Source organism: Tachypleus tridentatus, chromosome 13 (assembly GCF_004210375.1).
Source record: "Tachypleus tridentatus isolate NWPU-2018 chromosome 13, ASM421037v1, whole genome shotgun sequence".
NCBI lineage: Eukaryota > Metazoa > Arthropoda > Merostomata > Xiphosura > Limulidae > Tachypleus > Tachypleus tridentatus.
The window spans coordinates 257,659,182-257,671,739 of NC_134837.1; the positions used below are offsets into that span (position 1 = coordinate 257,659,182).

Consider the following 12,558-nt stretch of genomic DNA (forward strand, 5'->3'; position numbering starts at 1 on the left):
GCTGTGATAACTGACACAGCAGGATAATGGTTTTTGTTTCAGGTATTCTCGTGGAGGTCAAGGGCTAACTGTGCTAGCTGTCCAAATTTTGAAACGATAGACTAGAGGGAAGATCGCCACTCTTATAATGCATCCATGGTCTCAACATGCGGAGTGCATTTTTGCGACGACGGGTCGCGAACCATAAACCCTTGGATTCACATTCCGACACGCTAACCAGTTCGCCACGCCCAGATCCTTGTAGAATATTTTACCGTTGACAGTCAAATCAAACTCTAGATCTTAAGACTTAAGTAAAGGCATGCTTAAGGAGTTGTTAACAGATTTAACACTTTAGTTCTTTAGCACACTGTCCTACTGTATTAAGAGTAAAAAGATACACAAAAGCCAAAGATGAAACGTAAAATCCTGAATTATTATACAAGGCAACTGATTCTGATAACACAGTCACCAGCTAGTAGCCTTGACGAAGCTAACTATTTTACCAATACTAGTAGGCTGTGACTAATAATAAATATTTTACCTTTCTTTATGCACACAAAAACACGTCGATTTTTGTTTTGTAACTTTAAGTACAGTCTGTTTCTTGGCAAGTGGTGTCTGCCATTTTGATCAACAGCCAACAGCCTGTCAAACGAAATCTTTAAATCTTTTGTTAGTATTTTACTTTAAAAAACAACAACAACTGTCAAATCGTTGTTGATGGTGGAATTGTATAAAGTTAACCATATTTAGTGTTTATCGTTTTAAGCCGTTGTTACTTTAGGGCTAAAACCTGTGCACGTGACAAAGATGTCTGCCAACACAACAGTGTCCAGTAATTTTTCTTCGTCATCTTGTAACTTCGTGAATTATGTTTCATATAGTTGAATTTCAATTAACTTTGGAAGTTTAAGTCCACGAAACGTAAGACATTTCATTACGTTTCGTTATGACGTTGTTCTTATATGTGAAATTCTAATATGTCGTTGGTCACAGTAAAATTCATTAAAACAAGAAACATATAAACACGAAAGTCTGTTTTGAATTTCGCATAGAGCTACTCGAGGGCTATCTTCGCTAGCCATTCCTAATCTCGAAACGATAGACTAGAGGAAAGAAGAGCTAGTCAATACCGCCCACTGCAAACTCCTGGGCTGTTCTTTTATCAGGCCCGGTGGTTAAGGCACTCGACTCATAATCTGAGGGTCGCGGGTTCGAATCTATAATGTGACAGTTAATCCCCTATTCCTTGGTAAAAAAGTAACACAAGAGTTGACGGTGGGTGGTGATGACTAACTGCCTTTCCTCTAGTCTTACACTGCTAAATTAGGGGCGGCTAGCGCAGATAGCCCTCGTGTAGATTTGCGCGAAATTCAAAACAAAACAAAACAAACCAAACTCTTTTACCAACAAATAATGGAATTGGCAGTAACACTATAACGCCATCACAGATAAAAATGCAAGCGTGTTCGCTGATGGGGATTCGAAGCTGCGATCATAAGGTTGCAAGGAACAAAGATTTTAGATCTGAAAAAATAAAAGTCACTTGATATATTAATTTCATTAAATAATTTTTTTCGTCCACGAAAGGAAACTGACAGACATTCGTTTAGTTTGTCTCATCAGTAAGTCTGAAGGTTTATGACACTAAAAACTGGGTTCAGTTGTCATTGTGGACTCAACACAGATAGCCCGTCGTGTAGTTTGAGTTCAACAACTGACTAACCTACACTACACCATTATGCAGACCTCGTTCTAAACCTCTTTTTAAACTTTCAAAGCTTCCAACTAAATACAGAATGCTGATACACTACCTTTATAAATATAACATTGCCAACTATTTATAAAAATAAACAACTATGAAACAAAAAATCTGTCATTCGTGCATTTTGTGTACAATGAGCTAAACTGTGTAAACGTCACATTTCCACCCTCTCTTTATACAATGGATGTTTCATAAAGTGTAGGCGAATACCCAACACAGCTGTTAGGCCTAATGACCCGAGTGTTTCCTTCGTCGTTCAAAGTTTATCTTCCGTAGCCTCGCGAGTTTCCTAGCTATCATCAACACAGCTGTTACTTTCGTAAAAGTTTACCAAGCAAATTTACCGCCACAGTTAATAAGTTTTAGACATATTAAAGAGTACTTATGTGAAATTTCAGGATAAACAATTTGAAGAAGCTTCCGTGTTTTCTTTTCAGCGATAAATCCATTATTATGGTCATGGATAGTCGAAAATAGGCTTAACTTGTCTAGTTACACCTGCGAATATACCACATTGACTTCAGACTTGAAACGTATCATTTTAAGACGAACTCTTATCAAACTGACAAAAGTTTAAGTATTCTGTTGAGAACATCGATACCACGATGGAGGAAGACAGAAAATAATATTTAAAAGCACGGTGGTATTTTACATACAGAACAACCTACTGATTTTTATGTATATTTTTACAGTACGTCAGAAAGCAAACATTCACTTACCGTGATTAACTTTTGTCAATACCATGAACTTGTCATAGAAATAAAATTTTCTACCTTTCGCTGTAAACAGAGTGAACACGGTACGTTCTCAACTAATACAATGAGCTCGATTTACATAAGAAGTTTCTGAGAGCAACAGTGGGTGTTAAGTTGAGGGGTTAGTTGGTCATGTGGCTGACTCAACAGGTGGGTAGAAGAAAACATTTTGTGTGTCATACAGAATTCAAGTGTACGTTCCATAAACAGATTTTACAAACTGCTCATTTGACGTTTCAAATAAAGATAAAAGTACACCAACAAGTTAAAATTTACGACACGGATAAAAAAAAACTTATCAATAACACCCTAAGACGCCACCTAATGATCGGGTGTTAAATATAAACAGTATCACGTGTTAAGAACTTGCATCAAACAGTTACGTCACGATCAAAAAAGGAAATTTTGTAACATCTGAGTGACGTAGTTCGAAACGTAATAAATTTGTTTGTGTAATATCCCATCTGTGCTGTGTCCAGTACGTGTATCGAAACCAAGATTTCAAACTTACCGTTGAACCACTGGAGGGCCCTGGTTTGTTTTGAAATTCGCGCAAAGCTACACCAGGGCTATATGCGCTAGCCGTCCTTAATTTAGCACTGTGAGACTAGAGGAAAGGCAACTAGCCATCACTACCCACCGCCAACTCTTGGGCTACTCTTTTACCAACGAATAATAGGATTGACCGTAACATTATAACGCCGCCACGGCTGAAAGGGCAAGCATGTTTGGTACGACGGGGACTCGAATAACAAGTTGAGTGCTTTAACCACCTGGCCATGCCGGGCAGGAGGGCCCTGTAATTAGTTACAATAATTTTATGAAGAATCAAATGTAACATATAAACACAGGGTATTTTTTGAAAAAGAAAGTTAAAAAAATAAATATGGAAAAATATTACAATTGTCTACCCCTAAAATTATTTATGCTGTAATGAGTATTATATAATATTAATAACAAACTTTTTCCGATATTTTATGTGAAGTGTTTTCAATGTAACAGATCAACTGTCGTACAACAATTTTATTACCTACATTTGTTTGAGTGTATTTTGTTATTTTGCATGTGGCATATATTGTTGACTATGTATTGAGCAAGTCCGACCTGTTCTCGAAATTTGTAGATTTTTGAGTGTAAGAATCAACAATACATCTTTCATGAAAACGCTGGCGTGCTCGATCATTGTTGAAAGACACTCGTGTGATTGGTATATAAAAACGACGCGCCGAGAAACAAATAGTATTAATATTATTAGTCAGCTACAATCAATGTGCTATAGGCTTAGAAAGCTGTAATTGTAATTTACGCCTATTAATCGGAAAACTACAGAATTTGAAAATTACAATACAAACCGTTCATCTTTAAGTAATAATTTCGGACGTTATTATATCTACGAGGGCATTAAAGATCTTCCTCGGTAAAAAGTAAGCTTGTAAGCGGTGCGAGACCAATCAAGAAACGACAACTAGCTAGCTTAAGTGAGGTGTGTTATAATATTAATTCAGAATTAATTTGCTCGTACAGGGCTTCAATCGTCGATAAAATATTCAGTTCTAAACCGGATATAAGACTCGGTGTAGTCTGTAAGTTTGTAAAACTCTTGTATATGAACCATTATTTGTAATAGCTATTAGTAATAACGATTATTATAAATTCTATTGTTTTTATTGTATACTAAAATATTTTTGTATTAGAAAACTATGTAACAGTTTTGTTGACAGTTAACATAAATGTGATACATATCAACACCTAATTAACTAAAACTCAAACTTCTGGTTATTTGCAATAGTAATATGCAATGACGTAATACAATAAATCGAAGACTCGTCCTAAATAAATTAAAATAAGTAACGTCAACCTTACTTCTTCAAATTTTTTATCAACTTCTACAACATCTCCCTCTATATCTAATTATTGTTTACAGGCACAGTACATGTAACCCATTTTGAAGCTTTGTGATTTTGTTTACTTCTGCAGTTTTATCGTTTTCGAGTACAGTAGGCATAACTACCCTGAATACTCTCTCTGTTCTGAAATAACATTCGTATTATAACAGTTACAATCAAGCACACCATATTATTGCCGTATGTGTATTAATCTTTGAAGTTGTTTTTCCAACAGGTGGCTCTGTTCAATGTGGTGTTTTAATAATTCATTTACTGGTATTGATGCATAATTTTTAATACCATCTTATCCAGGATCCAGTTCCTAGGACACTCATTTCACACACAATCAGTGGGTTGCAAGTTCGAATCCCAACACCAAATATGTCGTGAGAGAGGTATGATATGATGGTTTACCCCATTATTCATTTTGGTGACCACTCATCACCCACTGCCAACTCTTGGGCTACTCTTTTATCAACGAACAGTGGGATTGACCTATATTATAATGCTCCCAAGGATGAAAGGACGAGCATATGTGATGGGGATTCAAACCCGCGACCCTCAGATTACGAGACGAGCGCTCTAATTACCTTGCCACAGTGGGCCAAATTAATACGTAATTGTTCAATTGAATATATTTTCATCAATAATGATTTTAAACTGAGAGAACTCTTTGTTGGATTTCGTACAAAGCTACATAATAGCTGTCTGCATTAATGAGATTAACCATTAGGAAGAAAGCAACTAGCAATACCACCTACTGCAAAGTCTGTATGTGAATATAGTGACCTCTAGTGTTAGGACAGAAAATTTCCATGATTTAAATCTCGTTATGCGTCTCGGTGCTTGTCATATATTCCTACGATTAAACACTGGCGTAACTTTTAATTTTTAAGCCTTCATTCACAGGACGTAATTTTGAGAAACAAGGGTGAAACTTGACAGTCCATTTTAAAACGGCAGGCTCATGTACTTACATATATATGATTGTTGAAATCTAACAACATCGCGTTGATTGGGATGTTTAGCGTGACCAAAGAGGTCAAAGTTAAGTTAACACGCTGGTGACTTTCATAACTTTAGATGTGAGAAAATATTCTTTGTATAAGAAAAACAGAGATTTAACATATTTCTACCCAAATGCCAAAAATGATAATGTATTTTCGATAACGTTTTAAATGTGCGTATAAACGTTCAAATAACTTTTTAATGAGGGCTTTAGGCTTAGCGCATGTTGTAAAATGATATTTGCATTCTATCGATATTATTTATATTTGAAATATTAATGTTATTTACTTAAATATTTGACAATATATACAATATAAGTAGTTTAACATGTTATATAACGCCTATCTGTGCACTGTCTACCGAGGAAAATCGAGCACCGGATTTTAACAAGACTGAAACGTTTTAAATAAAATAAACAGTCAGAAACGCATGTTATTGGTTCGTTTATCTCGATATGGCAGATGACGCGAACTAACGAACATTTACAGCAACTACGTGTTTTGGATTCTTTGGTAGTAGCAAGTTCACACAATATACGTTCAAAAACTAGTGAAAACGACATGAAACAGATGCCATATTTTACGCTTTGTTAGATGCACCCTAATTTTGAAAAGACAATTCCAAGAAAAATATATTTTGATTCAGCAACCAACACCTTGATGCAACCTTGAATTTTTTCAACCTACTAGTAAATACGGTCAGTCATAATCACATTCTTCACAGTATATCCACCATATTAGTTAAATTGAACGTTTTATGCTTTTGAAAATACTTGTAATTGGTAAGCAATGACATTACCATCTGTAAAGGGTCGTTTTGAGTACACCCTAAACTAACATCTCACCTTAACCCACCACTTTTGTCTTGGAAAACAGAGATTTTTCAAGGTATTTTTAAAGTACAAAGTGCGTAAAATACGGTAACCACTGAGAGCGAACTTTAAAATTAACATGGTTGTGTAATATCATACTCAGGGTGATGTTCTTATGATAATTAACGTGTTTCAGCATGTCATGCATTAGGCTGGTTAGGGGTGCACAATTTGTTTGTTGAATTTTCGCGTAAATTTGCTCGATGGTCATTTGCGCTAGCTGTCCTTAATTTTGAAGTGATAAACTAGGGGGAAGGGCAGTTAATAAGCACCACCCACCACCAGCTCTTGAACTACTTTTGTATCAACGACTGGTAGGATTGACCATAACTTTAAAATGCTACCCACGGTTGAAAGGGCAAGATGTTCGGCGACGAGATTCGATCCTATGACCCGCATATTTTGAGTTCACACGCTCTATCCACCAGGGCGCGCCACCACCCGGCTGTGCGAAAAAAACCTTTCGTGTTATTAATGTTGTTGCACATGTATTATTAATTTAGCGTATTTTTTCATAATTTTACGCTGTTAACAGATTTCCTTAATTCAATACGCATTTGGTTAATTACTTTGGTTCATATACCTGTGACTAATTATAAAATACACTGCAATAAGCAGAGGACAAAAAGGAAACAGGTCTGCAAGAAAGATGGTTATAAGAAATGTGATCCGTTCGAGGTTGGAGTTTTGAATGCCTAACTGTCGTTGTTGTTTATTATTGGTTTTTAGCAGCATAATTCTGCAGACATATCACTGTGCCACTGGGGGTGCATGCCTGACTAATCATGCCAAAACACGTATATATCAAACTCAAATGAAGATTAGTGTTAAATGGATATTAAAACCATGGGAAAAAAGAGGAAGAAAAGTCTTAATTGGGTCTCACCAAAAAAACCTTACATGCACAGTACATCACAGTTAAAATAATCAGAAATACAAAGAAGTAACATCCACAAGAAATAAAATAAAGAGGCAAGTTAAAAAAATGACAAGATAAAACAATCTAAGATCTGTAAACATGTGTATATATATAAAAATATACTTTTTTTAAATAACTAAGTTAAACAAAACATAATTGGTACAAACTTGACCCATTCTGTTGCTAATAATTCCTTTTGTTATCAAAACGGAGCACGTGGTGAGCAGAACACAAATAGCCCATTGTGTAGTTTTGTGCTTAAGTTAAAACAAACAATCAAAACGGAGCGGGCCAAGTTTGTCCTCGAAGCTTCCTGAATAGTGTAACCACTTCAACATAACATTTATAAAATCTTTAAATAACTTGTCCTTTTATTATACTTGTTTATTTTCGTTTCACATGTAGTGTTTTGGAAAAATACCACTAATATTCAGTATATAAATTATAATTACCCACCACAAAACATAATTTTAATTATTATGTATCTATTATTATTATTATTTACATAGAACTCCTTTTTAGCAAATTATAGACTTATTTTACCAGCTGATCTGATGGAGTAAAAGGAATTGAACTGATTTAGCTCTCTATATATATATATATATTTAAATTGTAATGATTTTTGATACATATACTTTAATCAAATTACGAAAATTTCAAGATGGCGTTGAGATATGGTGCTGCCATCTTTTCGACAATATTGCTACTAACCTTAAAAATGTATCAGTATACATTAAACAATTTCAATAAATTGTAAATTGTTGAAGGCAGATACAACCCCGCGTTCACATTAACCTACACACGGTGATGTGTCTACGTAATATTCATTATTTTGTTTACTGCGTATTTTATACTACCAACAAAAAGATCATTCTACTATTTTTTTCTTAGTCTATAACAGGATATTAAATTTACATTTCACAGTGATTTTAGTGCGTTTAGAACTATTAGAAACATAAGAACTGTGTAACCACAGCTTTCAGAACAGCTGCAGCATTACCTCAAGTATGGCCCAAAGTTCAGTTCTATGTATCACTCTATATATATAATCACAGTATACATATGGTGTCTTTTTTCCTAAGTTGGCTCAAGTCACAACTGTGAACCTAAATATAGTCAAACAAAAACAGCATTATCATTTGGCGGCTTATTTGCCACATATTGCATTCTTAGTGAGTAAGTTTATATTTTTACCTCTTACAATATTTAGTGTTAAGAACTGACTAAAAAACATAGGGTGATATAAATCATTCTGTTATGTAGAATGTCTCACGTGTAACTAGGGGTCAGTGAACCAATAATTCATAGAATCACAAGCAATTAGGCGCATAGGCATTTAAGAAATATGTGTTAAAACACATAATAGGGTCCAGATGAACAAGTTTCACTGATCACCCTTATTACACATCATAATTTATCTCGGACGAGTCTCCGATTTACCATGTTACGTCTTACGATTTCAAATAGCCGGAAATTTCTATTTTAATTTAAAAGTTAATTGAATGCCAATACGTATAAAATTTACGATATGTGTCAACAAGGCTGATACACACAATTTTCCTTTTTAACACAAGTATATTTTAATATACAAACAAGAATACAATTTATAATAACACTTATTACAGATAATGCTGTATATATATATATATGTATATATATACATATACAAGAGTTTTATAATACCGAGTCTTCTATTTGGTCTAGAACTGAATATTTTATCGATGGTTCGCGATGAATGAATTAATTCTATGTTGATATCGCTACAGTTCACTGTCAAGCTCTCTCTCGCTGATCCCACGTGAGTTTTTCCACTGAAGTTATGCGATGTCTTCATAGAAATATTAACGTTCGAAGTTAGTTCTCTGAAGTTAAACGGTGGGTAATGTTCGAAATCTACAGACGTTCCTGGACAAATATCTGTAGTTTTCCAACTAATAAGCGTTTATCACAGAAATTTATAGTATACTGGCTGTAGCGCCCCAAAAGTAAAGCTGTCTCCCCGCGTGTTGCCATGGCTATTTTTTTTTACTCAATGGGCGAGATTCTCGAAAATTCATCGTGGCAACAATACTGGCAATCGCTAATATTTTACATATATGTACGTCGTGCATTGTTGATTCTTACGCTCAAGAATCTTCTACAAATTCAGAGAACAAGCGAGATTTTCACAATATACCTTTAACGATATACGTCACACGCATTAAACTTAAACAAATACAGATATTAAAACAAATAAATAATAGTAAATCAGTTATATCCTCTTAAGTTAAAGGTTTGGTTTAAACTTCGCGCACAGCTACACAATTGCTATATGTGCCTTGTCCACCATGGGTATCGAAACCCGGTTTCAAGCGTTGTAAATCCAGAAAATATGCAATTGCTACAACGTATATAACACTTTAATGTATAACCGTGTATTATATCTCGTTTCTTAAATCATTCTGTTACTCCTTAAAAAAAATAATTAAAGATGAGTAGTAGCAGTAACCTATATTTATAAAATGAGGATATAAAATAATTAAAGATGAGTAGTAGCAGTAACCTATATTTATAAAATGAGGATAAAAAATAATTAAAGATGTTTGGTAGCAGTAACCTATATTTATAAAATGAGGACAAAAAATAAAAATGAGTGGAAGCTGTAACCTATATTTATAAAATGAGGATAAAAAATAATTAAAGACGAGTGGTAGCAGTAACCTATATTTAAAAAATGAGGATAAAAAATAATTAAAGACGAGTGGTAGCAGTAACCTATATTTATAAAATGAGGATAAAAAATAATTAAAGATGAGTGGTAGCAGTAACCTATATTTATAAATTGAGGATAAAAAATAATTAAAGATGAGTGGTAGCAGTAACCTATATTTAAAAAATGAGGATAAAAAATAATTAAAGATGAGTGGTAGCAGTAACCTATATTTAAAAAATGAGGATAAAAAATAATTAAAGATGAGTGGTAGCAGCAACTTATATTTATAAAATGAGGATAAAAAATAATTAAAGATGAGTGGTAGCAGTAACCTATATTTATAAAATGAGGATAAAAAATAATTAAAGATGAGTGGTAGCAGAAACCTACATTTATAAAATGAGGGTAAAAATAATTAAAAATGAGTGGTAGCAGTAACCTATATTTATAAAATGAGGATAAAAAATAATTAAAGATGAGTGGTAGCAGTAACCTATATTTATAAAATGAGTATAAAAAATAATTAAAAAATGAGTGGTAGCAGTAACCTATATTTATAAAATGAGGATAAAAATAATTAAAGATGAGTGGTAGCAGCAACTTATATTTATAAAATGAGGATAAAAAATAATTAAAGATGAGCGGTAGCAGTAACCTATATTTATAAAATGAGGATAAAAAATAATTAAAGATGAGTGGTAGCAGTAACATATATTTATAAAATGAGGATAAAAAATAATTAAAGATGAGTGGTAGCAGTAACCTATATTTATAAATTGAGGATAAAAAATAATTAAAGATGAGTGGTAGCAGTAACCTATATTTAAAAAATGAGGATAAAAAATAAGTAAAGATGAGTGGTAGCAGTAACCTATATTTAAAAAATGAGGATAAAAATAATTAAAGATGAGTGGTAGCAGTAAACTATATTTAAAAAATGAGGATAAAAAATAATTAAAGATGAGTGGTAGCAGTAACCTATATTTATAAAATGAGGATAAAAAATAATTAAAGATGAGTGGTAGCAGCAACTTATATTTATAAAATGAGGATAAAAAATAATTAAAAATGAGTGGTAGCAGTAACCTATATTTATAAAATGAGGATAAAAAATAATTAAAGATGAGTGGTAGCATTAACCTATATTTAAAAAATTAGGATAAAAAATAATTAAAGATGAGTGGTAGCAGTAACCTATATTTATAAAATGAGGATAAAAAATAATTAAAGATGAGTGGTAGCAGTAACCTATATTTATAAAATGAGGGTAAAAATAATTAAAAATGAGTGGTAGCAGTAACCTATATTTATAAAATGAGGATAAAAATAATTAAAAATGAGTGGTAGCAGTAACCTATATTTATAAAATGAGGATAAAAAATAATTAAAGATGAGTGGTAGCATTAACCTATATTTAAAAAATTAGGATAAAAAATAATTAAAGATGAGTGGTAGCAGTAACCTATATTTATAAATTGAGGATAAAAAATAATTAAAGATGAGTGGTAGCAGTAACCTATATTTATAAAATGAGGGTAAAAATAATTAAAAATGAGTGGTAGCAGTAACCTATATTTATAAAATGAGGATAAAAAATAATTAAAGATGAGTGGTAGCAGTAACCTATATTTATAAAATGAGGATAAAAAATAATTAAAGATGAGTGGTAGCAGTAACCTATATTTATAAAATGAGGGTAAAAATAATTAAAAATGAGTGGTAGCAGTAACATATATTTATAAAATGAGTATAAAAAATAATTAAAAAATGAGTGGTAGCAGTAACCTATATTTATAAAATGAGTATAAAAAATAATTAAAAAATGAGTGGTAGCAGTAACCTATATTTATAAAATGAGGATAAAAATAATTAAAGATGAGTGGTAGCAGCAACTTATATTTATAAAATGAGGATAAAAAATAATTAAAGATGAGCAGTAGCAGTAACCTATATTTATAAAATGAGGTTAAAAAATAATTAAAGATGAGTGGTAGCAGTAACATATATTTATAAAATGAGGATAAAAAATAATTAAAGATGAGTAGTAGCAGTAACCTATATTTAAAAAATGAGGATAAAAATAAGTAAAGATGAGTGGTAGCAGTAACCTATTTAAAAAATGAGGATAAAAAATAATTAAAGACGAGTGGTAGCAGCAACTTATATTTATAAAATGAGGATAAAAAATAATTAAAGATGAGTGGTAGCAGTAACCTATATTTATAAAATGAGGATAAAAAATAATTAAAGATGAGTGGTAGCAGTAACCTATATTTATAAATTGAGGATAAAAAATAATTAAAGATGAGTGGTAGCAGTAACCTATATTTAAAAAATGAGGATAAAAAATAATTAAAGATGAGTGGTAGCAGTAACCTATATTTAAAAAATGAGGATAAAAAATAATTAAAGATGAGTGGTAGCAGCAACTTATATTTATAAAATGAGGATAAAAAATAATTAAAGATGAGTGGTAGCAGTAACCTATATTTATAAAATGAGGATAAAAAATAATTAAAGATGAGTGGTAGCAGAAACCTACATTTATAAAATGAGGGTAAAAATAATTAAAAATGAGTGGTAGCAGTAACCTATATTTATAAAATGAGTATAAAAATAATTAAAAAATGAGTGGTAGCAGTAACCTATATTTAAAAAATGAGGATAAAAAATAAGTAAA

The 12,558-nt window shown here is 32.2% G+C and overlaps 1 protein-coding gene across 4 annotated transcripts in view; it reads right to left on the reverse strand.

Annotated features, from left to right (window-relative positions):
- The window catches only part of LOC143240948 (uncharacterized), a 143,274-nt gene that overhangs the window by 111,319 nt on the left and 19,397 nt on the right, over nucleotides 1–12,558 (reverse strand). The window contains exon 2 of one of the 4 annotated variants that reach the window (XM_076484244.1): nucleotides 8,187–8,292. The exons of 2 other annotated variants lie outside the window; for them this stretch is intronic. Coding sequence is in view for 1 of the 2 variants with exons in the window: in XM_076484242.1 (XP_076340357.1) it covers nucleotides 2,467–2,491 (25 nt within the window). In the remaining variant the exon portion in view is untranslated. Of the gene's footprint in view, nucleotides 1–2,466; nucleotides 2,739–8,186; nucleotides 8,293–12,558 lie in introns of those variants that run through there. One more of the 4 variants, XM_076484242.1, reaches the window with a different exon arrangement.